The sequence below is a fragment of the Tenrec ecaudatus genome, chromosome 6 (assembly GCF_050624435.1).
Source record: "Tenrec ecaudatus isolate mTenEca1 chromosome 6, mTenEca1.hap1, whole genome shotgun sequence".
Taxonomy (NCBI): domain Eukaryota; kingdom Metazoa; phylum Chordata; class Mammalia; order Afrosoricida; family Tenrecidae; genus Tenrec; species Tenrec ecaudatus.
The window spans coordinates 131,403,855-131,431,832 of NC_134535.1; the positions used below are offsets into that span (position 1 = coordinate 131,403,855).

The following is a 27,978-nucleotide window of genomic DNA, read 5'->3' on the forward strand; positions in this document are numbered from 1 at the left end:
AGCGCTGCCTCCACCACCACCCCCCGCCCCCCTCCTGGAGCTGGCTTTTTCCAGCAGGAGCCTCACCCCCTCTCCTGCAATCTCTGGAAATTGGTGACTGCCACGCCTGCTCCTGCACCTTATTTATTTACTCCCCTCTCCTCCCGCCGCTGCCCAGTGACCCTCAGGAGGAGAGCTGTGGTCAGGGGAGCAGGCAGGCAGGCAGCTGCAGGGACACGGACGGACGGACGGACGCAGAGATCACAGAGGAGGGGACCACTCAGAAGGCCCCCTCCCCCGACGCTGCTCTTCTCTCAGAGTGGCTATGAGCACCAGGCAGGGGGCCAGAAGAGATGAGGGAGGCAGCGGAGTGAGGGGACCGGAGGCAGAGCTTCGGGACCGAGCCCACCTGAGCCAAGAGCGCCGGCTCAAACAGGCCACCCGGTTCCTACACAAGGACTCTGCAGACCTGCTCCCCCTGGACAGCCTCAAGAGATTGGGCACCTCCAAGGACTTGGTGAGGCTGCCCCTTCCCCTCCCTGCCCCCCACCCCGGTCCTGAGGACAGAGGGAGTGGGCCCCAAAGGCAGACCCCAACCTCCTCCCTCCCTGAGTCTAGGAGAGGGACAGTCCCTCCAACACAGGGGGTTTGCTCCCCCCTTTCTCAGGCCCTTTCCTAGGGTAGTCTGACGGGTGGTGCCTCCGGGGGACCTCCCCCTCCTCTCTTGATGTCCCCACGGTTCCCCTAACAGTCCTAGGCTGCTGCTTAGGAATGGTGGGGTGTGTGTGTGTGAAGTGTGTTGCTCACTGAGAGGTTGGCAGTTCAAATTCGCCAGCTGTTCCTTGGGGAAAAGATGAGGCTGGCTGGCTGCTCCTGTGAAGACTGGCAGTCTGGGGGACCCAGGGTTGCTATGAGTCGGAAGAGACTCAGTGGCAGTGGGTTTGTGTATATACATTTTTTGTTTTGTTTTTGCTGTTTAGGGCAGGAGTGGGGGGCCCTGGTGGTGTCGTGATTACACTGGTAGCCAACAGCCAGGTCCACAGTTCAAAACCACCAGCCACTCCACAGGAGACAGATGAGGCTTTCTACTCCTATAGAGAGTACTTTCTACTCCCGTAAGGAGGGAGTAGTTCTACCTTTCCCTCTCAGGTCCCTGTGAGTTGGCATCGACTCGGTGGTAGTTTGGAGCAGAGGCCTTGTGCTCTGGGTTCAGTGGGCAGACGGGTGTGTGCGTGTCTGCTTTCTTCCCTCCCAGTCTCCTCCTGGGCTGCCCAGCTGTTTCCTGCCCCACTGTAGTGTCCGGCCGCCAGAGGGGGGACACATTCAAGTGCCCTTCACTGATAGGCTTGACTTTCCTGGCTCTCTGATCATAGAACCAGGGCTTTAAGGGCCTCCATGTTGCCAGAGCCTCGGGGTTTCATCGGCTCTTGATCTAGACCACCTGGTCTCTCTGTGGGCCTTATAGGTAGAACGCCGTTCCCCTCCTCTCTAGGCTTTCCCCCCTGGAGTAGCTTTGGCATCCAGGTGGGATTCAGGCCGCGTGAGGAAGGTGAATGGACCAGAGCCCATGTGCCTGTACAGCAGGCCCCTCTGACAGGTAGTGAGTGGCTCAGAGCATGGGCTTCTGAGCCACCCACTGCTTGGGTTAAAAACCCTGCCTCTGCCCCTTGAGTGCGTGGGCCAGGCACCGCACACCTCTGGTACCGGAGGGGCACAGTCTAGCAGCACGGGACTGCTGGGTTGTTGTGGGCATCTGAGGAGGCCGTCCATAGGAAGCGCCAGAGACCCTGGCTGGCTGGTGGTCTTGGCACTGGTCCAAAGAGGAGGGTTTCCAATAAATCCGAGGGGCACGGTGCGCTTGCTCCGGTGCCTGGGGACCCCTCTGAAGGCCCGAGGCTCTCGGGCTGCCACTTGTTGAGAGGCAGACCCTGCACCTCCCTGCCTGTCCTGGCCTAGTCTCGCCTTCCCACAGGCCTTGCAGTTGAGTGCCCTCCAGCGCAGAGCACAGGCCATCCCTGTCCCTTGCTCCCACCCTAGCAGCCCCCATAAAGGGGCAGTGAACTCAATCCAGACAGCTCCCAGGGGCCTGTTCCTGGACCAGGAAAATCGGGAAACACGCTTTTGTCCTACCCACAGGTGGGACAGGGCGAAAGTCCCCACCTTTGGAGGCCCTGGCCACATCTATTTGGCTCCAGGGAGCAGCTCTGGTCAGACACACGGCCGTGAGTGGCCCATGAAAGAGGCAGGCCCAGTATTCGGATGAGAAAGCAACTTGTAGCTTTTTACCTCTTCCCCTGACTTGGAGATGGGGTGGGGGTGGGGGTCCCCCTGACAAATGGACTCCAAAGAGCTACCTCCTGTGGCTTTGGGAGTTAAGACGACAGACCTGGGGCACCTCGACACCCCAGCCCAATGGTCTCCTCTCCAGAGCTACCTGCACAGCACTGGGGGGACTGGAGGCTGAGTCCACCCATCCGTGGGAAAGGGCGAGGTGGGGCAGAACGTGATGGGGAGCCCACAGTGGCTGGCCAATCGCAGAGCTCGCAGCCCTGTTCCCAGACCTGCGGCTCCTGCTGCAGCCTTGCTGGCGGGCAGCAGTCCCAGGGGGCTCTTCAAGCCAAGGCTGGATGAAAACAATCCCAGGCTCCCTCGGAGCGAGGGCAGGTGTAAGAGCTCCCGATACATGCCGAGCCAGCTCTCCACACAGACCTGACCTCAGGGCTCTCCACACGCAGGTGGGGGAGCGAAGGCTGCAAGGGACATCTGTGAGAAACACGACATGGGGACGCTGGCCTGGTGTGTGCGTAGTGGGAGGGAAATGGAGGCCATAGGGGTTTCCTGCATCAGTGACAGGGTGCCCACAGAATCCCAGATTAAAATGACATGAAACAAAGACCATCTCCTCGTGAACCAAGCCTCGTTCCTGGGTGGTCTGTGGGGCTGTCGTGCAGTCTGGCCCAGAGGATGAGACAGAGGTCCAGGAAGAGGTGCACGCACGCAGGGGCACAGGCAGGGCGCATCCCTGGGCAGACGTGCGCATCGAGATTATGCATCTCCTTAAAATCTTTGGGCTCTATTCTGTATGGGTGGATGGGGGATCAGGGGTCTCAATGGATTTTCTACATGGGGGATGTTTTGTTTACTTTGGTGCTTTTAAAAAATTATTTTATTAGGGGCTCATACAACTCTTATCACAATCCATACATATATGAATTGTGTAAAGCACATCTGTACATTCATTGCCCCATCATTCTCAAAACATTTGGTCTCCACTTAAGCCCCTGGGATCAGGTCTACATTTTTCCCCTCCCTCCCCGCTCCCCAATGAACCCTTGATAATTTATAAATTATTGTTTTGTCATATCTTGCCCTGTCCAATGTCTCCCTTCACCCACTTTTCTGTTGTCCATCCCCCAGGGGCGAAGTCACATGTAGATCCTTGTAATTGGCTCCCCATTTCCAACCCACCCTCCCTCTACATTCCCAATATGGCCACTCACACCACTAGTCCTGAAGGGATCATCTGCCCTGGATTCCCTGTGTTTCTGGTTCCTATCTATACCAGTGTACATCCTCTGGTCTAGCCAGACTTGCAAGGTAGAATTTGGATCATGATATTAGGGGGTGGGGGAAGAAGGAAGCATTTAGGAACTAGAGGAAAGTTGTATTTTTCATCGTTGCTGCATCGCACCCTGTCTGGCTCGTCTCCTCCCTGAGACCCCTCTGCCAGGGGATCTCCTGTGGTCGACAAATGGGCTTTGGGTCTCCGCTCCACACTCCTCCCCTCATTCACTATGGTAAGGTATTTTTTTCTGATGATGCTTGATACCTGATCCCTTCAACACCTCGTGATCGCACAGGCTGGTGTGCTTCTTCCATGTGGGCTTTCTTGCTTCTGAGCTAGATGGCCACTTCTTTACCTTCAAGCCTTTAAGACCCCAGACACTATCTCTTTTGATAGCCGGGCACCATCAGCTTTCTTCATCACATTTGCTTATTCACCCGCTTTGTCTTCAGCGGTTGTGTTGGGAAAGTGAACATTATGGAATGCCAATTTAATAGAAGAAAGTATTCTTGCATTGAGGGAGTACTTGAGTGGAGGCCCAATGTCCTTCTGATACCTTAGTAATAAACGTATAAATATACGCACATCTATTCCCCCATCCTCATATAAATATATTTACATATGTGCATGCCTTTATTTAGGCCTCTGTAAATGCCCTTTGCCTCCTCTTTCCTCTATTCCTCCTGACTTTCCTCCTGTCCCACCATCATGCTCAGTCCCCACCAGGGTTTCAACAAGTCATCTTGGTTACATTATCCTTGATCACGCCCTACCAGGCCTCCCACACTCTCCTCACCACCAATTTTGATCACTTGTTGTTCCCTTGTCCCTGGGTTTGTTAACACCACTTCTTTTCCTCCAACCTCCCCCTCTCCCATGTCCCCCCAGAACTATTATTCCCATTGTTTTTTCCTCCAGATTTGCTCATCCTGCCTATCTTATTTAGACAGACCTTACTTTGGTGCTTTGATATGTATTTGAATCCCCTGGTATGTGTGTGTGTTGGGGAGTGGAGGGTGTCAAAAATGGGACGCCCCAGTTTTTGGACCTGGGTGGTGCCTGAGAAGCTTGCATCTTTAACAGGCTTCTAAGTGGCTGCCAGCTGCTGGTCTGAGGACCGCACTGAGAGTCCCAAGAACTGACTGCGGAGGCTCAGGGCGGGTGTACTACACAGGCGACAGGCACCGGGAGAACATGGGGCCCCTGCAGGCTCAGGGGTTCAGGACGGCTGTGGTGAGGCCTGGACAAGGGCAGCGTGGGCTAGAGGGCTGGCAGGGTGGTGAGGCTGAGGAGTGAGGGCGAGCTCAAGGCCAATGCCCAGCATCTGAGTCTTGACGGCTGTGACTTCTCTTCGTGGACCATCCACATGGGGATCTGCAGCCCGTTGGACGATGAGGTCAGAGAGGGCAACAGCAGAATGCCTTGTCAACAATGGATGTTGTCTGTAGGGACAACGTTCCCCCCAAGCATCACACCAGTTCCTGCAATGTCTCTTCAGTCAATAGGTCAGTCTTACGTGGACTGGCCTCCTCTTCGTATTTCTTCATTGTGGAGCAGTTTATTGGGGTCCCGGCAACACAAGCATGATTTGGGGTTCGCTGGGCTTGATGTATCTGGCTGTTGGGTTCCTTGCGTCTCTGCAGCCTCCTGCCCCGTTCTCAGCCCTGTGAGAGTCAGAAATGGGGTGGGGGGTGTTGAGCAGAGCATCCTGGAATGCAGGCAGTGGTGGGAATCAAACCACCTGAATGCTTAGGTGTAGACTTATCTTCCTGTTGGTTTTGTATCGGAGCCAGCAGCCCCACAGCGTGATCCAGAGGCGCCTGGTGGAGGGAAACCAGAGCCGGCTTCAGGGAGAGTCTCCAGACCTCGGGAGCCGCAAGGAGGCCAGCAGGATGGAGATGCCAGTTCTTCTTGTCAACTGCAAGGTGAGAGGCCTCCCTGGGATCCGACTCTCAGGACCAGTCCTGTCTGTGCCTGCATCACCCCCTTGCTTTCGTCTTTCCCCCATGGTGGTGAGGGAAGGAGAAAGCCTCTCCCGCGAGCCTGGACCTCAACTTGGGGTTGGTATCTTCTCTGGAGGTCCTGTGGGTGCAAATGGCTAACCCACTCCGTTGCCAACTTAAAGACTGAAGGAGGCGGGGGGGCGCATTAAGACCACCCATAGGTGCCTCAGCAGAAAGGTCTGGCAGTCCCAGTGGGGTTCCTAGGCTGGCCATCTACTTTCAGGAGATCAGCCATTGAACTCTATGGAGCTCAGTTCTACTGTGACACACTGGGGTCGACATGGGTCAGAATCAACCTGAAGGCAACTGGCCCAGGAGTCTCGCTGGGTGGCACCAACAGCTAAGCACTTGGCAACTAACCGGCAATCTATGTACAAAAGACCAATCACTCCATCCCTCACAGGAGAGTCACACGGAGGGGATAATAAATCTAGGGAGCCATATCGTACCGATGAAACACATAACTGGCCTCTAGTTTTTTAAAAATATTTCCTCCCCTATTATGGTCTTTGTTTTACCTCATTCATCTTGTTAGTCCTGTGTCTGTTCATTTGTATAATTAAGAACGTTCCATGCATGAAATCCAAGATAGAGAACCCTTCAGAAACTGTACTGGGTGGGGTGGGGGAAAGCGGAACCAACGGCATTGAAGAGTGAAATCCCACTGGAGGGGATTGAATGACAGAATTGCAGGTAAACAGATACATTGGATCGTGTCAGATACAGCACATAAACAAACAAAAAGATACAGCACATAATAATAATAATAACTATAATAACATGGGCTCCTTGGGGGTACGGTCGGGAGGGAGCGGTTAAAGGGGAGCTGATATCAAAGAGTTCAAGAAGAAATCAAATGTTTTGAAACGGATGGTGGCAGCAATTGTAACACTGTGCTTGATCTCACCGCATTATGGGTTGTTATAATATCTGTAAGAGCTTCCAATAAAATGATTCACAGAAAAATGAAAAGACCAGTCGCTGAAAACCCTAAGGAGGGCAGTTCTACCCCGAAATGCATCAGGCTGTCACCTTTATGCTCTGCCACAATCCATCTGCCTTGTGCTCTACACAGCCCCCCCTCACCATCACTGCGCCATCGAAGTCCTTCCCCTGGCGACCAGACGGCTTCAGCGCGACGGCAAGGACTTCCGTGTGCTCTGCACACATGGTGGTGTGTGCACACGTGGCTGATGGAGCGCTCACGCCCCCAGGGGATGGCCTTGTCATTTCTGAAGTCTCTGACCTCTTCTCAGGAAATCCCCCTTCTTTTCTGCCACTCTCTTCTCAGTGCCCCCTGCTCCTGGACGGCCCTCTGCCTGCTCCCCAGGCGCTGCATGCTCATTTTCTACCGTCTTCACAGGGGGCCTAGTCCAGGTGTTCCCTCTTCCTTGAAACCGTTTCTGATCCTGGCCCCCTCCCCTTCAGCCTGGCTCACAACCCTTGTGTAGGCCTTAACACTTCCTACCCCGCTGTTGTTCTTCCGTGCTGCCAGCGGAGTCTCACCCCTTGTGGTCCTACAGGGCAAAGCCACGCACCCCCATGGGGTTTCCCCAGGCCGTCATGTTTATGGGGAGCAGATCACGGAGCCACAGGTGGGTTTGAACTCCCGACCTTTCGGTCACTGGGTGAGCGCCTAACGGTGACACCACCAAGACCCCCCCTTTTACCGTACAGTAGGCTACAGTATACGATTCAAGATGCCCTTTCTGGTAACTTACCGAGGCATGTGGAAGAATGGGAAGACTGCATGGGCTTCTCTGTATCCTGAGGACATAGCCAACTGCCTGCATGTATGTCCTCGTCCAAAAGAAAGGGAACGTGTCTTCCCTTCTTTCTAATGATGGGCCTCCTGGCCACTCACTTCGGAGTTTCCCAACCAGGGATCCATGGTCCTGCCCCTCCCTCCTCCACTCAGACCTGCCACCCCTCCACCTCCCGAGTTCCCGAGAACAATGTTTGTTGTGTCGGCCCAACCTTTCCCAGACCCAGGGATGCACCACTCTCATGTTTCACTCCTCAATCGCGGAGGTGACTTTCTCTCTTCCCGAGGAACCCTGGCGGACTTCCGGGTAGGCCCTGGCTGCTCACTTCCGGCTGGAGGCTTAGACCCACAAAAGATGAGGCTGCCTGCTCCCATAAAGCCTGACCGCCCTGGAAACCCTACCGAGGGCCAATATGAACCCAAACCGACTCGAGGGGTGTGTGGTTGGCACGCATCCCAGAAACATTACTCTGCAAGACCTGGCCTTCTGTCCACTCGTTTTCTTGTGGGTCTGCCTGTCTGAAGGCTCCTTTTTAATGGGGCTGTTAGTCTCCTCATTGGGGTCGGCTTCCTGGGATTCTGATGGCTCTCTATTGCATGTAGGAAAAGCAATCCTTAAGGTTTGTTTTGTTTCCCTTCAAGCAAGGACTTTCCATTTCCCTACGGCCCCTCCCCAGGGCCATGCACTTCCTTGAATGTTTACCGCATTTTGTTCTTCCTTTCCAACCTTGCAAACCGCTGCAGGAGATAATTTTCTTGAGCAGCAAGTGCACTCTGTGTTAGTCTGTCCTTCTTAGAGCCAAGCGACTTCATCGCGCACACACACACACACACACACACACACACACACTCTCTCTCTCTCTCTCTCTCTCTCTCTCTCTCTCTCTCTCAGCTGTTTGGATTTCCCTTCTTATTCCCCTTCCTCAACTAGGCTAGTTTCATGCCAGACAACCCATTGGGTCTTGTAGCAGGGACCGCCCACTCATCCTATCAGAGAATCGGGGTGAAAACCCCTGACCCATGATGGTGAAGACCACTAGCTCAATTCAGAGAGCTAATCCGGAGCAGGTGAGCACAACCAAGCCCCTCCTCCCTGGTGCTGAGTCCACTTTCTGTTAGGGAGTGTTCTGGACCCTGGGCTCATCCCGACAAGGGAGTCTGGGAGAGCCCGGGGAGTTGAAGCCACCAATCTCCTTCGTCTTCCTGGGGGCTAAGTCCTCCGCGCCTCCTTTCTCAGTGCAGGGACCAGCTGCTGAGAGTGGCCGTGGACACGGGCACCCACTACAATCAGATCTCCACTGGCTGCCTCAGCCGCCTGGGGTAAGCAAGACTGCGGCCCAAGAGTGGGGGGCGAGGGGGTGGGTGGGGGAACACATGGGGTTTCTTTTTCTATTTTGAAAGGGACAGCACAGCAAGGAGACTTTTCTTTCAGTATTTTATCTCTTTTCCACTGTGATTTCCATTTAACTATTCTTTGTATGTTCCATGTTATTGTTCAGGTTGTTTTAATATTTACATTCCGTTGTTGGAGCGTGTTCTGTTTTCTTCTGGTGTGTTTGATACAGCTCTGGGGGGTATCGGAGACCACTAGATGGCACGTCTGGAAAGGGTGAATTTTATGGCATATGAATGCACCTCGACAAATGTTTTGTTTTTTAAAAAGTAAGCAGGAAGGGTGAGCAGAGAAGACAAGAATTTAGACCCCATGGTGGGGGGGGGCGCTAGGGAGAAGCCACAGCATAGCGGGGGAGAGACATTCGCTGATTAATGGGGCTGGGGGAGGGCTTGTGGTGGCCATAACCCTTATTTCCCAAGCACAGGCTAGAGAAGCGTGTCCTTCAAGGCCCAGGTGGGGACCTGGCCCCGGGACCCCCAATCCAGGTGGAGCACCTAGAGCTACAGCTAGGGCAGGAGACTGTGACCTGCTCCGCTCGGGTGGTAGGTAAGTCCCCCTTTGTCACCATCCCAGTTTCCCTCCTGGGCTTGGCCAACGGCAGAGACTAGGTCTTTCAGATCCTGAGCTCCTCAGCAAGGTATTCCCAGGTGTCTCTGATCATGGCCACTCTCTCAATAGTCTCAGACTTGGGTGGCAGGGGGTGGGGGTGGGGGCGGACGGAGAAGGGGTAAATGCTGAGAGGAGGGCAGCAGGGCCCACTGGGCACCCTCCTGTCTCCTCTGTTTTCCAATGGTTCCTGCAGACGTGGAGACTCCTGAATTCTGCCTTGGATTGCAGACTCTGCTCTCTCTCAAGGTAAGCCAGGCGGCTGCCAGCCCTAGCCTCCACACACGGGGCCTGCCTCAGAGTGCAGGGAAAGGTGGGTTGAAGGAACAGGTAGGCGTGGGAGCCCCGGGCAGGTTCTGATGAGAAAGAGCGAAGTGGAGAGGCAGGCGTCCCAGTTTCTAATCAGCTTCCTTGTATGGATCTTGAGTTGGTTCGGACTCAGGGTGACCCGATAGGACAGAGTGGAACTGCCCTATCATAGTGCTTCCAAGGCTGCAATTGTCACAGGGGCAGACTGCTACACCTGTACCGACAGAGTGGCTAATAGGTCAAACGGCTGCCCTTTCAGTTAGCGGCCACTCCTGCCTTAAACATTACACATTTGCCTACAGGTGAAACTAGAGACCTGGGTCCCTCCTTGGATGGGTCCAGGGGAATGGGAACAGGGGTGGGGGTGGGGGGAGGAGGTGGCCTGCGGAGGCAGGCCTCTGACACCGTGCTCACCCACAGAGCTGCATCGACCTGGACGGAGGAGTGCTGCGGCTGAAAGCCCCCTTCCCGGAGCTGCCCTTCCTGCCTCTGTGCCAGGACCCTGCCCAGTGACTGCCGTCCCCATCAGTCCCCAGGGGGAGACACCTTGCCTTAGGGAAGGAGCGGTGTGGGGAGCGGGGCATCCTGAAAACTGGGGACTTCTGGTTCTGTCTCTCTTGTGACCACTGACCTGCACTGTCCAATTTCCCCCCATGAGGCCACCTTCCTCTCTGCTTCTACAGCAACTGCCTTCTTCCTCCAGGGGGCGCCCCAGAGACGGTTCATGACTGCACAGTTCTGGTTGCCAGGAGCCTCAGCTGGGCACTGCGGGGTGAAGCAAAATGGGGTCCCAGGCATGCTAGGAGCTGGCCCGAGTCAAAGGCGGTAGCCTACTGTTGATTCTGTCTGCCCTTCAGCCCCACTCCAAACCTCGCTTGATGGCCCTCACTTCCATGTCTTTTGACCTGGCCTTCAGGGACCCTCTATCTCCCACCACCATTAGACTGCCACACTTCCCCATCCTGGACCCCTGATCCTTTGGATGCCTACCATCCTGATCCTGTATGTATCTGCCCATGGGTGAATGTGGGGGTGGGGGAGCCGTACACACATATTCCAGGGCCACACCGAAGGGGGTTGGGAGAAGTGAGTTCAGCACACAAGGCTGGGCACGTTTTATGAGATACTTCCTCTGGTGATCAAAAACGGGCGCCCTGGTGGCTTAGTGGTTACTCATTGGGCTGCTAACTGCAAGGTCAGCAGTTGGAAACTACCAGCCACTCTGTGGGAGCAAAAAGAGGCTTTCTACTCTGGTAAAGAGCTGCAGTCTGGGAAACTCCACATGGACAGTTCTATCCTGTCCTGTAGGGTCACTGTGAGCTTTTTTGTTCTCCTGGGGTCACAAAGATGTCTAAAGCCAGTGGCATTTTTTTTTGTTTTTAAGCCAGTGTTGGTTTGATTGCTCTGTGAAAATCCTTAGTTATACTTCCGATAGTTACTCCAGATATTGACCCTTTCCCACGTGCTTTTCACACCCACTGGGGCCCCTGAACGTGGAGAGCGTGTGGAAGTCTTTGAGAGGGAGGGGGTTGGTGGAGGGTCAGTCTGCAGGCTTAGCCTTTTCAGTGTGCCCTCTTGTTTCCCGAGGTACCCATGAGCCTTTCTGCTTCCCCTCATCCCTGCCCATAAACTAGAAGCTTCCTTTCCCTCCACCCAGCTCTGAGGCAAAGCGAAAGGGCCCAGAGGTGCTTGTGAGTTCACTGTGAAGAGGGACCCAAGCCCCAAGTGTCTTCTTCATTGGGTTGAGTCACGTAAGTCATGGTTAGAGAGAGAGGAGGATAGAAGAGCAGCGAACCTGAACCCTGAGCCAGGAGCTGGGAGCTTTGGGCTGGAAGCAAAGTCTTGAACTTGGGGTCCACTGGAGAAGGACCCAGAAGTGAGGGAAGCTCACAAGCACCTGGCGATTGCTAAGTTGGAAGGGGGTAGGGATACCCTCCTAGCACCCCCTTGGGTTTGTGTCTCGTGGCAAGTGCCTTGTCCTCAACCTCCTCCTTGCTAGGCCTCTGAGACCAGGAAGGCTGCCTGTGACACTCCCGTTCTCATCTAAGTCCTGAGAGGAAAGGATACTTACCCCAAGTGCTCTCCTCCACCCCCAGGCCCCCAATCTGGTCTCCAGTACTCAAGGATCCCGCTCCCTCACTGCCTTGCTCCATGACCTCTGCTCTGCTGGACTGGCCCTCTGCCTGTCCCTGCCAGCCTCGTGCTGTTTCTGCAACTGAGACACCAGGCTCCAAGGCAGGTCCCCAGCTTAGCTGCCTCTGCACTTGAATAAACCCTTCTTTCTCTGCACAGATATCTTCCTCTGGCCTTGTTCCCTGCCCATCAGGAGTTGAGTGGTGCCTTCCCCCCTCCTGTCCTTCACAGACAGGAGAGAGGAAGATGAACCCTCTCCCCGACTGACCCGACAGATTGGGGCCAGTATCACTTAGAGCCATGGCTCTAGAGCCCCTTGACCATGATTCACAATAGAAAACACATTTCATGTTACACTCACGACACACACACACACACACGTGGTCACACACACGGTGATTAACAAAACCATACTTACCCATACTACTCTACTGTATTTCATTTACTTAACAAATGTTGGTCCCGACCCTCGTGAGAGGACAGCAGCCTACAATGTAGAGAACGCTGCTTGAGTGTACTGAGAACCAACAGCCGAAGGGACAAGGCAGCTCGAGACAGACTTTTGACTGCGGTCTGACGGTGAGCCGCATCAGGTCTTACAGGACTGTTGTAGGGTAGAAAGAAAGCGCTTTGGGGCCAATGAGAACGAGGCAAGCCCCACGCAGGGGGCGTCCGCGGTGTTTGGCAGAGCGCGGAAGCACTGGCCCAGTTTCTTTTGATAAACTGAGGAAACAGAAGTAAGAGCTGGCCTGTAATCCTCAGAAACAAAACAGAAGTGGCTGAAGAACTGGTTTGCCACTGTCGTCCAGGTCGTCCTTGCTGCCGGTGCCCTGGAGCTGTGCCGGGACAGACAGCAACCCTCCTCCCGGTAGCCCAGGCCCGAAGCCATGCATACAGTGTGGTCTCCCTCCTCACAAACAGTCTGCTCTTTATACAATGAGGGTGGGGGCCCGGGCGTCAAGGGGTGGTCCCCATTTAGAACAGGGCTGGGGTCCTATGACCCAGCTGTATGATGAAGGCCACCGACGCACAAGGAACTGGGCAGGGCAGACTCATCTGCTTCCCCCAAAATGACTGCAAACGCACAGCTCCGTCCTTCCATGCCAGTCAAGCCTCGTCCCTCTGTGCGCTCTAGTCTCTACCTGCCAGGACCACAGGTACCGCGAGGGGGCTCAGAAGGTTCCCTCACCAGCTAAGGAGCAAGCGAGCCAGCTAAGGGCTCCTGGGGACTGGAGGGGACAGCCGGCTGTGGCTGGTCCGGGTGGTAGAGGGTTTGCTGGAGCAAGGTGCAGGCAGCGGGGAGGTCGTCAGGATCTGAGGGTAGAGAAAGGGGCTGGTAAGGGGGCTGCAGCCTTCCCGACGCCTTTAGTGCTGGAGGTGACCAGCCACACTGCTTCCTGGGACTCACCCACACCCAGCTCCTGCAGCAGGACGCGGTACTCCGGCTCCGCCTCCAGCACCTTGAGCAGGTTGGTGGACTCCATCCGCTCCAGCTGCACCTCCCAGTACACGTAGATCTTCTGGTTGAATGTGACGTACACCAGGCAGGGGCTGTTACGGCCGTCTTTGCAGGCGTACAGGCCTGGGGGGTGGGCAGAGCAAGATCAGAGTTTCCGAGGCAGTGGGGGTGGGGGGTGGCGGTGGGGAGAAGGGGCAGAGAGTAAGACTGGGGCATCTGATCCAGCAGTTTCTACCCACCCTCCCAACCGCCAAACAAAAGAGAAAGGCCCTCCTTCTAATTCATCTGTTGGGCTCTCAGCAAAATAGGCCAAACGGTTCTTCTCCGTTTACGTGGATGCAGAAAAGGCACAGGAAAAACACCAGGCAGGCAGCTTCCCAAAAAGTGTCATCGCTTATTGCCCATCTACTAAGATCCCTGGGGGAGCCCCTGGGTGCTGCAAGCGGTCCATGCACTCAGCTGCTGACCCAAAGGCCCACCCACAGGTAGCTCAGAAGAAAGGCCTGCCAATCCACTATTGGAAAAACCGAAACAAAAAGCCAGCCACTGAAAGCCTCTGGTCTTCCACAGGCAACCCCCGTGCCTCCCTCCGGCCCCACCCGCCAGGAGTCAATGCTGCTTCCAGAGGCGCCCAGTTTGGAACCCGTAAGGCTGGTCTGGGGCAATTGCCTTCACAGGGTCCCGGCAGCCCACCTGGGCAGCCTTTTCCAATGTCTTCAACACATCCCAGTCAGAGGGAAGAGCCCTCACCCGGGTCTCACGAACACCTGGCGACCGAGAGCTCCCTGTCTCCTATGTCTCGTTACTGAAAACGGCCCCGGTGGATGTCTCGTGCCTGCCGGCTACTCTTGAGTGGAAGAGCTAGAGCTCATTGGCTAGTGAGACTTGAAGCAGGGTCATTTTGAGAGTGGGGGGGAGTGAGAGGCCAGCAGCCGTGGGGCCCACCTGCACAGAAGGCTCGGACATTCTCATCCACTTGGAAGCGAACCACGGTGCGGTTCTGATCAATAATATAGGTCTGTCCGTCCCAGGCACAGGCAACCACCTCTTCTCGTCCATTGCCCTGCAAAAAGGCCAGAGACGGGGATGCCGGAGTGACTAAGAGCTGCTTTAGGAAAGGGCATGACCATGGCGCCGATAAGGCACAAAAGGACTGAGGACTGGACGCTGAGAGGCTCACAGTTAGCTGGGGAAGAAAACCACCATTCACTGAGCGCCTCCCATGTGCCAGGCACCAAGAGGGCTGCCAAATGAGCCGCCTTACATAACCGTCACAGCAGGCGATGTCAGCCCCAGATGTATGCCCAGGACACCGCGGCTTAGTGAAAACAGCGTTTGCCCCAGGCTACTCCATGACAGCGTAGCAGAATCAGGACGCCAACCCATGTCTCTCTGACCTGCCGACTTCAAAGCGGACGCCCCTCTCCTAATCATGTGGAACAGAAAAACACTATCAAATATACATCTGGAATTGGTACTGACTCGCTTACAGCAATCTGTTTCTCTTTGGGGCTGTTAGTTAAGCTGAAGGGCGTTTGAAGGATATTGCTTTCTATCAGTATAGTGTTTCTATCAGTACAAATATGAGGAGCCTTGGTAGCGTAGTGGGTTATGCACTTGGGCTGCTAACCCAAAGGTGAGCAGTTCAAAACTACTAGTCTCCCCATAGGAGAAAGCTGAGGCTTTCTACTGACAAGAGTTATAGTCTCAGAAACCCAAGATCAGAGTTCTACTCTGTCCTATAGGGTCGCTAGGAGTCAGAATGAACTTGATGGCAGTGAATGTCAGTGTCTAGTGTTACCACCCACCGTTATAGAGTAATTCTAACTCAAGGACAAAGTAGATCTGTCCCTTTTGGGTCTCCGAGGCTGCAAATCTTTATGGGAGAAGAAAGGCTCATCTTTCGCCTGTCAAGTGCCTGCTGGGTTCAAACTGCTGACCTGGAACCCAGTCGCCAGCAGGGCTCTGTATAAAATGTGACTGGGTGCCATCAGGCCAGTGCCACCTCCTGTGACCCCAGGACAGGTAGAACTGCCCCCGCAGGTTTCTAAGAGGTAATCTTTCTGGAAGCAGAGCTGCTGGGCAGGTTCAAAGTGCTAGCCTGTGAGTTAGCACGCCACTGTTGGGCCCCAGGGCTCCTTATCAGCATGGCAAAGAGCAGAATTAAGCCCTGTGGAGTACGGGGGACACGCTCGTTCCGGGCCAATTTGCTTTGGCTATTGTCCGGTGCCCTGGCGTCACAGTGACCTGGCCACTGCCTCGTCCTGTGCTGGGAGCCAACTGTGGCCGGCACTGTGTCAATCAAAGTCTGCCACTTTTTCACCGACCCTCTATTTTCCCAAGTGGGATGTCCTTTTCTAGGGACTATTTTCTCTGATGACATGTCCACAGTACAAGAGGACCAAGTTTCGCCAACTCGGTTGCTAAGAAGCTTTCTGGCTGTATTTCTCCCAAGCCGAATTTGTTTGTTCTTCTGGAAGCCCAAGCCATAGTCAGGATTCTCCACTAACACCATCATCCAAATGGATCCATTCTTCTTCAGTCTTCCTCATTCAATCTCACATGCAAACAAGGCGGCGGCGGGGAATAACGGGACTCGGGTCAGGTGCACCTCAGTCTTCCAAGCGACAGCTTGGCTTTTTAAATACTTCACGAAGGTCTTTTGTAACACTGGCTACTAAAATATGTCATTCGATTTCTTGATTGCTGCTGTGAGCACTGATTGTCGGTCAAAACAAGAACGAAAGACTTTCTTGACAATTTCCATCTTTTCTTCACCTACGCTGCTTATTGGTCCAGTGGTGAGGAGTTCTGTTGTGCATTTAGGTCTAGTCCATACTGAAGGCTACCGTCTTTGATTTTCAACAGGAAGCACTTTAAGTCTTCTTTGTTTTCAACAAGCAAGGTTGCGTCATCTGCATGTAACAGGCTGCTCAGAACACCTCCTCCAATCCTGACACTGCCTTTTCCTTCATGAAGTCTGGCTCCTCAGCAGACAGATTAAATAAGCTGGCATATTCCTTTTTCTCATTTTAAACCATGTGGCCTTGCTTTGTTAGAAGGGCTGGCTACCTCTTGGTTGATGTAAACACAAGTTACTGTTCTGGAATTCCCCCTCTTTGCGATCTTAGCCAGAGTGTTACGAGCCACACAGTCAAGGGCCTTTACATGGTAAATAAAACACAAGTAAACTTCTCTCTGTATTCTCAGCTTTCAGCCAAGATCCATTGGGCATCGCCAATGGGATCTCTCACTCCATGTCCTCTTCGGACTCTCTGACAGCTCCCTATTAATGCTCTGCAATCATTTTTCAATTATTTCCAGCATTTTATGTGCATGCGATATGAATCCTATTGTGTGAGTAGTTGTGTTTCTTCGGAACAGGCATGACCATGGATGGCTAGTCAGCGGTCTTCCAAATCCCTCGGCGGCCTTTATGAGTAAGCACTTCCCGTGTTTGTTCGCCCGCTGCCGGAGCCTGCTCTTCTGCCAAGGCCTTTGGTGCAGCGTGGACCTCTTCCTCCAGTGTCACCACATGCTGATCATGTGCTTACCTCCTGAAACGGTTGCACTCTGACCAGTTCTTTTTGGTTCAGCGACTCTGGATTCCTTCCATCTTCTTTTGAGGATCCAGGCATCATTCCATTTTTGCACGTAGAATCCTTCAGTACTGTCACTTGAGGCTTGGGAGTTTTTCTTCTGTTCTTTAAGAAATGTTGAGTATGTTCACCCCTTTTGCTTCTCTTAACTCCAGGTCGCTGGGCACCTCATTGTAGTGTTTCACACGGTCTCCTCTTGGAAATCTTCTGTCCAGACCTCTTACTTCATCCTGTCATCATTTTGCGTTAGCTAGTCTGTGTTCAGGAGCCCTGGAGGTATCGTGGCTGTGCATTGGGCTGCTGCTAACCACAAGGTCAGCATTTCGAAACCACTAGCTGCTCTGCGGGAGAAAGATGAAGCTTTCTACTCTTGTAAAGAACAACAACAACAACAAAAAGGAGTGGCAGTCTGGGAAAACCAAGGGGCAGTTCTCCCTGTCCGACAGGGTCGCCAAGCGCCAGCATCGGCTCCATGGCGGTGAGTTTGGAGGACTTTTGATGGGAGTTCTACTCACCGTGACATCTAATTTCTCTAAGGCAAAAAGCTGGTGATCCACCTGCACCGACCACAGCAGCTTATCTGCTTCCTCCATAAGCTTCAGTGTCCCTGAGGGGAAAGAGGAGGGCAGGGATCCCCTGATCAGACTGAACTGCACAGGCACCCTACCCAGCGCTGGCCCACACGGCTCGTCCAGGGACTCACCATCCAGGGTGCAGAGGGCAAAGAGGCCAGAGGCACCGCTCTCAGAGCTGTGTCCTGTGGATGGGACAGAAGGACAACAGGAAGACACCTTCAAGGAGCTGGCCAAGATCGGGACACAGAGGAGGAGCGTCGACCTCTAGAAGGCCTGGACATGCGGTAAAGGCCATGTGTCTTCTCTCCAGGAGACTGACCTGCCTTCTGCCCTTGCTGGGGCCCTTCCTTATGTCCCCCATCCCCACCCCAGCCCCGTCGCCGCCCAGCCCCCACCAACCCCAGCCCCCCTTCACCTTGTTTGATGTTACCAATCAGGTGAGTAGATACATTCTTGTTGTGGATACGGCCAGATGTCTGGTGCAGTACCACATCTCTGGCAGCAGAGGGCTCCCTGTGGGCAGGAGGGAATGGGAGCTTCGTTTTCTAATACCTCCTGGCCCTCTCTGCCTCTCCAGGGCTTCCGGGCTATGAATCCGCTGGGACACCTACTGCGAACCCCAACCGACCCAGGTGGCAAGGGGAAATGACGGCTGGAGCTATCGGCAAGACTGGGAGCCTCCACTTCCTCCCGGTGCTGGCAGGTTAAAGTGCAGGCCTCCTGGGATCCTAAGGGCAGAGACACCTGGGCTGGGACCTAGATGAAGTTCTGTTAAGTGCAGGCCCAGCTCACTGCCACAAGCCACCTCGGAGCTCATCTTGCTTCCATGCCACCCTGCACCATCCACAGCCCCCACTCTCTCTTACCTGCTGCCCTCTGTGGCCCCCTCAGAGGCAGGAGGGGACTCCGTGTCCTGGGTCCACGTGCACAAGAGAATTGCGTAAGCACAGCCTGGCTGAGATACCATCAGTTCAGGAACGCCCAGGGGTCCTGGAGTCACGGAGAGACTGTCCACCTGCGGGCTCAAGGGGAGGTGGATAGGAGGGATCAGGACCGTGTAGCTGGCGCACGGCACTGGGCGGCAAGGGGAGGGCGAATTTTAGAGCTCATTGGGCTGCTGCCTGGTGATCTGTCCTCACAGGCCACCTGTGCACAGGGGCCCACACCCCACACCATCTTAATGCTTAGTCCACAGTTCTTGTCTTTTTGCTGAGTTCTAGAAATGTCTCCGAAGGCCTTGACTCAAAAATATCCTTTTTGGGGGGTCTCATTCCACAAGGTTATTTTCCTTGGTTCCCCGCTCTGCCGTATCTCATGCCTGTTTCTCCCACAAGCCCCCTTCGGGAAGTCTCCTCCTCCAGGCCCTGGGCTCCTCTGTCCCCAAGCTCGGGTTCTCACCTGACCTTCCAGCATCCATTTCTTGAGGGATACCAGCTGCCCACTCAGATGATCAGTGCCCTCACCCAGATCTTCCCAACGGAAAGCCCGCACAACACGGTCTGTGTAGCCGACCACCAGCTCGCAGAGGCCATCTCCATCTGTGGGTGCCGAGAACAGGGCAGCTGCGGAGCCAGATCTGTGCTCCTTCAGCTTGAGTCTCGCAGACACCCTCCACTACGCTGCTCACCACACCCCCACCATTGTCACTTGCCGGCCAGTGTCACTTTGTGCCCAGTCTGCTGGCTACCAACCTGGTGCACTTTGAGTCTGGGCCCAGCTCCCATGCCTTTCCTTGTGCTTGGGAACATGCTACCCTTTTTCTGCAGGTCCTGCCCCTTCTTCCCTAGTCCTTCTCCCAGATACACTGCCTAGAAGTGGTGTAGTGGTTACGAGTTGGGCTGCTAACAGAGTGGTCAGGAATTCAAAACCACCAGCCAGGCCCCCAGGTGAAACACTGGGGTTTCTACTCCCGTAAGATGTAACATGTAGGGGCAGTTCCACCCTGCCCCTATAGGGTTGCCAGGAATCAGAATAGACTACATCTGGCCTAAATATACCAGCCTCTGATCTGCATGGCTCGCTCCCATCACCTCCTCCAGGGCCTGATCAAAGGTCACCTTCTCAGCGAGGGCTCCCTGGGCAGCTCCAGTGGAAACGGCAAGCCTCAGGACGCCTCCGCACTCCCTCCCCTTTCTGTGTTCCCCTTTCCCTGCACTACTGAGGGGAAAGTGGAAGACAGAGACCACAGAATTCTTCCAGGAATGTGTTGAAGTCCCCTTGTACCCTAGTCAGTATTTTTAAAGTGCTTATTTTATTTCCTGTCTCTTCCTACTAGGCTCCAAGAGACCAGCAATTTTGTCTGTCCTTATTTGTGGCTGGTAATCTTCGTGCTTAAAACAATGTCTGGCTCACAATGGGAATTTAATAACTCCACATGAAATACAAATACCCCCCCCCCACACACACAAATGAATACTGATACCCCCCACACACACACTCCCCTGAGTCCCTTGGGACCTGCTCTTTGGCCTACTGACTCCTACTCTCCCGACTGGCTACAGAGGTCGCTGTGCCCACCGATGTCGCTGATCAGCATGACTTTGGTGTTGGCCGGGATGTGCTGCTTAAAGACAGGACGCTGCTCGTCTCCCACGAGCGTCTCATGGTGCCCAGATGTGTCCAGGACTTTGGCAGGCGTCAGGTCGAACAGGTGAAGCCAGCCTTCGGCACTCACCGCCACCACCAGGTTCTGTGCACGACAGGGGGGGAGGGTCACAGAGGTTGGGGTGGAAGTCTGCAACTCTCAGTCCATTTCCAGGTTGAGACTGGGGTCAAGAGGGGGCCTTGGTGTGCTAGCCAAGCACCAAGGTTCCCAGAGTGCTTACCTTCCCTTTGCTGCACACATCTCCAACCCCAACGCAAGTCAGCTGCAAGGGGGGAGAGAGAGAGAGGCTGAGGGAGGCGGGCAGAGCTTGCTGTCTCCGAGTTACCCGATCACCACCACCTCCTGAAGACGGATGCCATCTGACCAGCACAGGGAGTGCCCAGAACCGGGTCAGTGGGCTAGGGTTCAGCTTTCCTCAGTTGCAACATGATGGCCCGGCAATCTGGCTTATACAAACAAACAAACCCCCAACAACCCAGAAAACTACATCTGATACGAAGACAACAGCCGCAGCCACAGAGCCGGTGCCAGGTCACAGCAACCCCCTGCGGGGTTCTCCGGCTGCCTGTCTTTCTCCCGCGGGCAGGGGGCCAGATGGAACTGCTGACAGCATCACGCGGGCTCCTACATTTCGTAAGAGGAGGCTTCAGAAACTGCATCGATAACCCCCAAGGTCCTGCACGTCCATTTCCTCGTGGACATTTTGAAGCCCTGGCTCATCTAGCCAGGTGGCAGACCTAGACTTACTCAGCCATCTCTTGTCGGTCAGCTCTCCCGGGCTGGCTCATGTGCTGTACATGGGGTCTCTGGGAGTCCCACCAAGACCACGGTCTCTAACGACAGTGAGGCTTCGTCAAACTTCCACCGCCCTTCTCTGCTCCTCACTTTAGGGTCGGCCAGCAGAGGCAGTTTGCCTAAAGCACACAGCGAGTAAAACTCCAGAGACAGTGGGAGGGCAGACGGGCTTGGGAGGGTGATCCTTCCAGGATCCAGTTATCAGAGCCGGTGGGCAGGGAGTTCAGGACACGTCGGTGTGCTTTTCTGTCTGAGACTCACCCCCACAGCCCCGGGCCTTCCTCCCTCAAGACCCTGTGAGCTGAATACTGACCATTCCCTGGCAGGAGCAGGTGAGCCATGGCCGGTGGTCATCGTTCTTGTACACCGACAGCTTCCCGCTGGTGTCTCCCACCACCAGTTCATTTAGCTTCCAGCAGAGAGAGAAGAGAGCATTAGAGGGGACCCTCCCCGTCCTGTCCCAGGGAAATCCCAGGGCCTCCAGCGCTATCTCTATCCATTTTATTGCAAACCACTTGGGACCGCAGAATCAGTTTCTGGTTTCTTTCCGAGCAGGGCTGTGTAGGTGTGGGTTGGGAGCGGGAGAGGGAGGAGGAATGGGGCAATCTGGAATCCCAGATCCAGCCCGCAACAGCTCTGGGTCTCCCACACCTGGCGTCCAGCACTTCAAATGTGTTCCTTACGAATGGGCCAGGGTTCAAAGCCGCTCCAAGACTCTCGGAGCATCTAACTGCGTCTAACTTCAGGCCTCATTTATTTCACTAGGGCCAAACAAAAAGCCCATGTCAGCTGTTAGGGATCCTCTCTCCACTAGCAAATCCTTTTTTGATTTTGAGGAGCCTGAATGAAGCTGTAGGGGTGGGGGCAGCAGCGTTCAGGCTCTGGTGCCCTCAGATAGTGACAAGCTCTTAGGAGGGGTGATCCCTGCCTGGCGCCTCTTCTCTCCTGCCTACATTTGGGCTGCCCACTTCCTGGGGCTCCCCTTTCCAGGAGCAAACCATGACAATCAGGTGGCTTCAGCCCCTATTTCCACAGCTTCACCATGTTCCTTTAGGGGCACATCCAATACTTCCATCTCTAAAATAGGGTGAAGTCATTCTAGATTAGATGCTGCGCTGGTAGAGTAGTGGTTAAAGCACTTGACTGCTAATCCAAAACTCAGCGGTTCAAAACCACCAGGCACTCCGAAGGAGAACGATATCGCACTCTGCTTCTGTGAAGGTTTATAACCTTAGGAATATGATGGGAGCAGTTCTACTCTGCAGTGATTCTCAGCAGTTCAAAACCCCCAGCCGCTCCTCTGGAGAAAGATGGGTCTTTCTACTCCTGTAAAGAGTTCATCTTAAAATGGGTGTATAAGCAAATATGGAGAAAGCTGATGGTGCCAGGCTACCAAAATATATAGTGTCTGGGTCTTAAAGGCGTGTAGTTGAACAAGCGGCCCTCTAGCAGGGAAGCAACAAAGCCCACATGGAAGAATCACACCAGCCTGTGTGATCATGAAGTGTCGACGGCAATAGGTATCAGAAATTCAAAAACAAGCAATCAGATTGACATGAAAGAGCATAGACAAAGTGGAGACCTAACTTCCACCCGTAAGACAATTGGACAGTCCCTCACAGAAGGGCCACAGGGAAGGGATGATATATCCAGGGTGCAATGTAGCACTGATGAAACACATAAATAGCCTCTAGTTCTCTAAGATTTCCTCCCTTTACTATTATGGTCTTTATGTGTTATATACCTTATTGGTCATATTAGATTTGCATGTGTTCCTTTGTATATTTAAGGTCACTCAGTACACGGTCATGAAGCTAGATGACCCCTCAGATATGGCGACAGGAATAACGGTTCCTTGAGGGTATGGAAAGGGTGGCGGCGGGGGTGGGGGATGGAACGGAGGGGAAGAGGAGTTGATAGCACTAGTGATTATATAACCCCACCCGATGGGATTGAACAGAATTGTATGGAACGACTAAGATATGTCAATAAAAATATTACTCCCCAAAATGAGTTACAGGCTTGGAAACCCACAAGGGCAGTTCTACCCTGCCCTAAAGGGTTGCTATGAGTTGGCATCGACTCAATGGCAGTGAGTTTTTGGTTGGGCTATGAGATTCTCAGGAGATCTAATTCTAAACACAACAAAGAGATGAGATTGACAGTCTAGAAATGTTAGACATGAGCTGGGGTTTACTCCTAATGGTTTGCTTTAGATAAAGCCTGGGTTGATTTTTAAACAGTTACATGAGTTTCTGGTAGGACAATTAGTTTACAGAGGCATAAGATCATCAAACTCTCTATCCCTGATGCTTCACTTATGGCCATTTGGTCTTCTGTGGACAGACAGGAGGCAGGCTGCAGAGCGTGGGGCTCGGCGTGCGATCATTTTGCCTACACGTTTTCTTTTTTTCAATCATTTTACTGGGGGCTCATACAACTCTTATCACAATTTATATATACATCCGTGTATCAAGCACATTTGGTGCCATCATCATTCTCAAAACATTTGCTTTCTACTTGAGCCCTTGGTATCAGCTCCTCGTTTTAAAAAAAATCATTTTATTAGGGGCTCATACAACTCCTATCACAATCCATACATACATCAATTGTGTCAAGCACATATGTACATTCGTTGCTCTCATCATTCTCAAAACGTTTGCTCTCCACCCAAGCCCCTGGCATCAGGCCCTCATTTTCCCCCTCCCTCCCAGTGTACACCCTCTGGGCTAACCAGATTGGACAACTGGTTTTTATGCTAGTCACTCTTTCAGATCCTCTCCTAAGTCAGTTCCCACAACAACCTTATAAGGCATATTTTTATTACCCCGGTTTCATTTTATTGGGGGCTCGTATATCCCCAGAGGGTGGACACTGGTACAGACAAGAACTGGAAACACAGGGAATTCAGGGCAGATGATCCCTCAGGACCAGTGGTGTGAGTGGTGATACTGGGAGGGTAGAGGGAGGGTGGGGTGGAAAGGGGGAACCGATTATAAGGATCTACATATAACCTCCTTCCTGGGGGACGGACAATGAAAAAGTGGGTAAGATATGACAAACTAATAATAATTTATAAATTATCAAGGGTTCATGGGGGTGGCATGGAAGGAAGGGGGAAAATGAGGAGCTGCTACCAAGGGCTCAAGCAGAAAGCAAATGTTTTGAGAATGATGATGGCAACAAATGTACAAATGTGCTTGACTCGATGGATGGATGGATTGTGATAAGAGTTGTACGAGTCCCCAATAAAAAGATTAAAAAAACAAACCAAAAAAACCCAGCTGTCCAATGGACTTCCGACCACAGTAGCTTCACGGAGGTCAGAGCAGGGCTGTGTCCCACATGGTGTTCAAGAGCTGCTTGTTCTACGAGTATATTGCCAGGCCTTTGCTGAGGCACCTTGGGGTGAACTAGAACCACTAAACTTTGAACCAGTTGAGCATGTTTGCAACACTGGGGACACCAACCGGCATATTGCCCACAGTCACCGAATCGATTCTGACTGATGGTGAGACTCTCCATCAGATTTCCAAGGCTATAAAATTCTCTATGGAAGCAGACTGCTCCATCTTGCTCCTTCAGAATGCCTGATGGTTTTGAACCTTTGTCCTTTTGGTTAGCAGCCAAGTGCTTTCACCACTACACTACCAGCACTCCTTACCTGGCATCAATCCACCTACTGCCACTGAGTCCATTACAACTCATAGCAATCCTGTAAAACGCTTACCAGCTTGCACATCTAAGGTTAGAGCATGGACCTTGTGGTTAGCAGCCCAGCGCCTAACCCACCAGGGTTTTGTGTTTGGTGTTGAGTAATCACTACTACCAGGTGCTTTTCAGCTTCCCGTGAAACACCTGCAAGGCTTGGGACTTAGCATCTTTCAGACCCTCCCTCTTTATTTCCTGTGCTGTCATTCAACAAATGTCACAGCCTATAGTAGGTCCCCGCAAATGCTTAGTGAACAAACAAAAGATTTTTTTTGTCTTTTAACAGCACATCAAAATTAGAACAAAAGGTCGAAAATGCCCAGCCAGTCCTGGAGCCAGGCAGAGAGACTCCCTACCAAACTAAGAAGGACCTTACTGTTCACCAGACGCACACCCAGGGAGGAAATCCTTAAACAGTGTGGTAAGTGCAATGAGTAAGCAGACAGAACCCAGGCGGGCAGGGGGTGAGGCCGGGGAAGGTGTCTTGGAAGAGGACCGAGGGACATGTTCAGGGCAGCCAATCTGCTCTCTAGTCGCTCTAATGCTTTCCAGCTGTGCCCCAGCAGGGCACTCACAGCTGGAGAGTCTGCCATGGGCTAACGGAGGGAGAGCTTCCTGCATCCGCTTCTGCCTTCCAAAGGCCGGGTTTGGGGGCACAGAGGCTGGCTCTAGAAAGTAGCGATGGTATTCCTGGCTTTTCGCTCTGACTCAGCTGGAAACAAATCTATTTCAGAGAACCAGATGAAAGGTTTATGAGGTTGAACTCAGTCTGTTTCCTACCCCCAAACCTCCAAGCGGCCTGGGGAATGGTGAACACATTTGTATGCCGACTCATGACTCATGCTGGCTGATCCCTCACCCCAACTCTCAGCTGCTTGTTCTCCTTTTGGCGCTTTTTCTCAGTGGCACAGAGGCATGCTCACATTGCACTGACACACACCGTCACGTTTGCTTTGCACAGTAAGAATCATTGATTCAACAAGCATTGTAGGGATGGGGAGCACACCTACAGCTCATTTATCGACTACTGTGTTACCCAACATTTCACATTTCTGACTGTAGTAAACAAACAAAAAAACCACTATCTACCTATTTTGGGCACTCATGACATGCGCCTGTACACAATGAATGGCAGCGTGTGAGACGAGAGGAAGGCTGACTGGAATGGTGAAGGTCTTGTGTCAACTTGGCCATGCCTGAGTGTCAGTGATCTAATGATGTGATGTAGTCATTTCCCTTTTTTGCATAACACCAACTTTCCCATCATGACCTATCTTTGGAGGCCAAATGTCAATAAGTATGGCATATTAAAATAGATTTCAATGTCTGTCCACATGGAGCTTAAAATCACGGTGAAACAATATTGTGGAGCTGAATGTGTACTAGAGCAATTCACTTAGAGAAGTGCGATTTTTAAAAACAGCTGGTGCTATGACAAGAAACACACTATGTGTCTTTCCATTTTAAATAAAGGAAGCAATCAGATAAAATGGAAAATATTGAGCAGCTAAAGTCATTTTGTTAATTTATTATGGTACTTAAAAAGGTAAAATGCCTCTCATAAAATTGTACTGTTTAGAATATAAAGAGATATAAAAGCCCATAAAACATAATGCAAATTTATGAGAATAACTTTTTCCTCTCTGGGGAGGGTGGACCCAAAAGCGGCTCCACAGTTACCTTTTCTATCACAACACTAGGTCGGTTGGTGTGTGTGTGTGTGTGGGGCCAACCAGCAAGGGGGGGTGAGGGAGGATGGTGATGAAAGGAGAGCGGACAGGGTCAGAGTGAAGCGCAGAGAGCGGGGAGGGGCAGGAGAGATGGAAGAAGGGAAATGGAACCGGAGAGGAAGTCGGGAGAGTTGTCCCAGGGAGGGGATTGCAACTAATGTCGTTTAACAAAACGTGCATAAACTGTTGACCGTGAAACTAATGTGCTCTGTACACTTTCACACAAATCACAATAAAATATGCAAATGAAAAAACAAACAAACTCACTGCCAAGTTGACTGCCCACACCTAGGGCAGGCTAGAACTAACTGTCCCTGTGAATTTCTGGGACTGCAATTTTTTGCCCGAGTAGAAAGCCCTGCCATTTCCTCTGGAAGTGGCTGGTGGTTTCGAACTGCGGAGGTGGTGGTGGTGGTGTTTGTTGTTGTTGTTGTTTAGGGGACTTTCTACTCCTGTAATGAGTTACAGTCTTGGAAATTCACAGGGGCAGTTCTACTCTGTCCTATAGGGTGGCTATGAGCAGGCATCGATCAGAACTTGGAGTATAATAACACCCTCCCCTCTCTCCTCTAAATGGAGCCGACAGCTCCACCTTTCCCCAGCAGCTTAACGCTTGTCCCACACTGCCACCAGGGTTCCTGATAGCTTCATAGCTCAGTGCCCTCTAGACCCTTCTGACTCAGCTGGTGATTTCCAACCGCGGCCTAACGCTCAACGCACCGTGCCACCAGCACCTCTTGTACCATTTGCAGAACAGATGCAAAGAACAGGTTCCGGCAAACCCTCGCTCTTTGCCACACGCTTTCCCCCCCGCAGTGACTCACTTAAACGCGCCAAAGACTGCCTGCGAAAAGAGGAGTTTCTGCGCTTCCACAAGAGTGTGGCGCCCAAAATACCCGCGCCACCTACGAAGCAGCCACTGTAGAGCGCCCACACTATTAAGGCGGGAAGAACGATTGCCCCTGCCCTCGTGTCCCAGCGGCCGGCGGCCAGGCGTCCACCCAGCGGACGCGCGGTTCCGTCGGTGGGAAGCACCGGCGGAGGGGCTAGCCCCAGGAGGGCAGCCGAGGACGGAGCGCTGGCGCGATTTGTCGTTCCGGTTAAAAACCGTTTGCGGCTGGGAAAGGTGAGGGGATACTCCAGGCATGCCGTCACTGAGGCTCACTCCAGAAGCAGTGACCGAGGGCGCGGCCCACCGGAGCCCACCGGGCTCTTCCTCTGAGGCAAGTCCCTGACTCTAGGAGAGCGGGTCGGCCACACGGCTCCCTACACAATGCTCTCGACGTCCGGGCATTAAGCTGTCAATAAAGTTTGTTTTGTTTTTGCCTTCTGGAATTGCACCCTGCTAGCCCCAACGCGCATGCCCAGTGCTCACGTGACACGCGCCCGCGTCGGCCCCGCCCCTTCGTCGCCCCGCCCCGCCCCTTCGTCGCCCCGCCCCTCCCGGACGGGGCTGCGGGCGCGTCCCCCGCGGTGCGCGCGCGCTCACCGAGTCGTTGTCCACGTCGCCGAGGCAGATGGCGTGCGGGAAGAGGCTCCCGCTGAAGTCCAGCGCCACGCGTTGCACGTAGCTCACCGACCTCATCGCACTCCGGGACCCGAGGCCCGGGGAGCCGCGCTGCAGGGTCCCGAGCTCCCTCCGGACGTCCCCGGGGCGGAGGGCCACCTAGCCGAGCGCCACGTCACCGCCCCGGGCTCCAATCCCTGCTGTCCTCGCGCCACCTCGGCGGGGAGGCCGGTTTTCGGAG

General features: G+C 53.4%; 2 protein-coding genes across 3 annotated transcripts; one reads left to right on the forward strand and one right to left on the reverse strand.

Moving 5' to 3' along the window:
* The first annotated feature begins 190 nt into the window (after nucleotides 1-190).
* On the forward strand, nucleotides 191-10,633 carry NRIP2 (nuclear receptor interacting protein 2). The gene is made up of 6 exons (XM_075552215.1): nucleotides 191-496; nucleotides 5,338-5,469; nucleotides 8,550-8,632; nucleotides 9,133-9,254; nucleotides 9,511-9,563; nucleotides 10,044-10,633. The coding sequence occupies exons 1-6, from the start codon at nucleotides 305-307 to the stop codon at nucleotides 10,134-10,136; spliced, it is 675 nt and encodes a 224-aa protein (XP_075408330.1). The 5' UTR covers nucleotides 191-304; the 3' UTR covers nucleotides 10,137-10,633.
* ITFG2 (integrin alpha FG-GAP repeat containing 2) lies at nucleotides 5,918-27,966 on the reverse strand. 2 transcript variants are annotated; one of them, XM_075552214.1, is made up of 13 exons: nucleotides 27,720-27,966; nucleotides 21,103-21,198; nucleotides 20,215-20,256; nucleotides 19,907-20,078; nucleotides 18,788-18,927; nucleotides 18,256-18,404; nucleotides 17,805-17,902; nucleotides 17,518-17,571; nucleotides 17,330-17,421; nucleotides 14,161-14,278; nucleotides 13,165-13,338; nucleotides 12,946-13,070; nucleotides 5,918-12,243 (listed from the first exon to the last, which is right to left on the reverse strand). In XM_075552214.1, exons 1-12 carry the CDS (start codon nucleotides 27,813-27,815, stop codon nucleotides 12,949-12,951), a joined length of 1,353 nt encoding a protein of 450 aa, XP_075408329.1. In that variant the 5' UTR covers nucleotides 27,816-27,966; the 3' UTR covers nucleotides 5,918-12,243; nucleotides 12,946-12,948. The 2 variants fall into 2 exon arrangements, with proteins under 2 accessions (XP_075408329.1, XP_075408328.1); XM_075552213.1 differs by having other exon boundaries at nucleotides 7,469-13,070.
* Nucleotides 27,967-27,978: the final 12 nt, after the last annotated feature.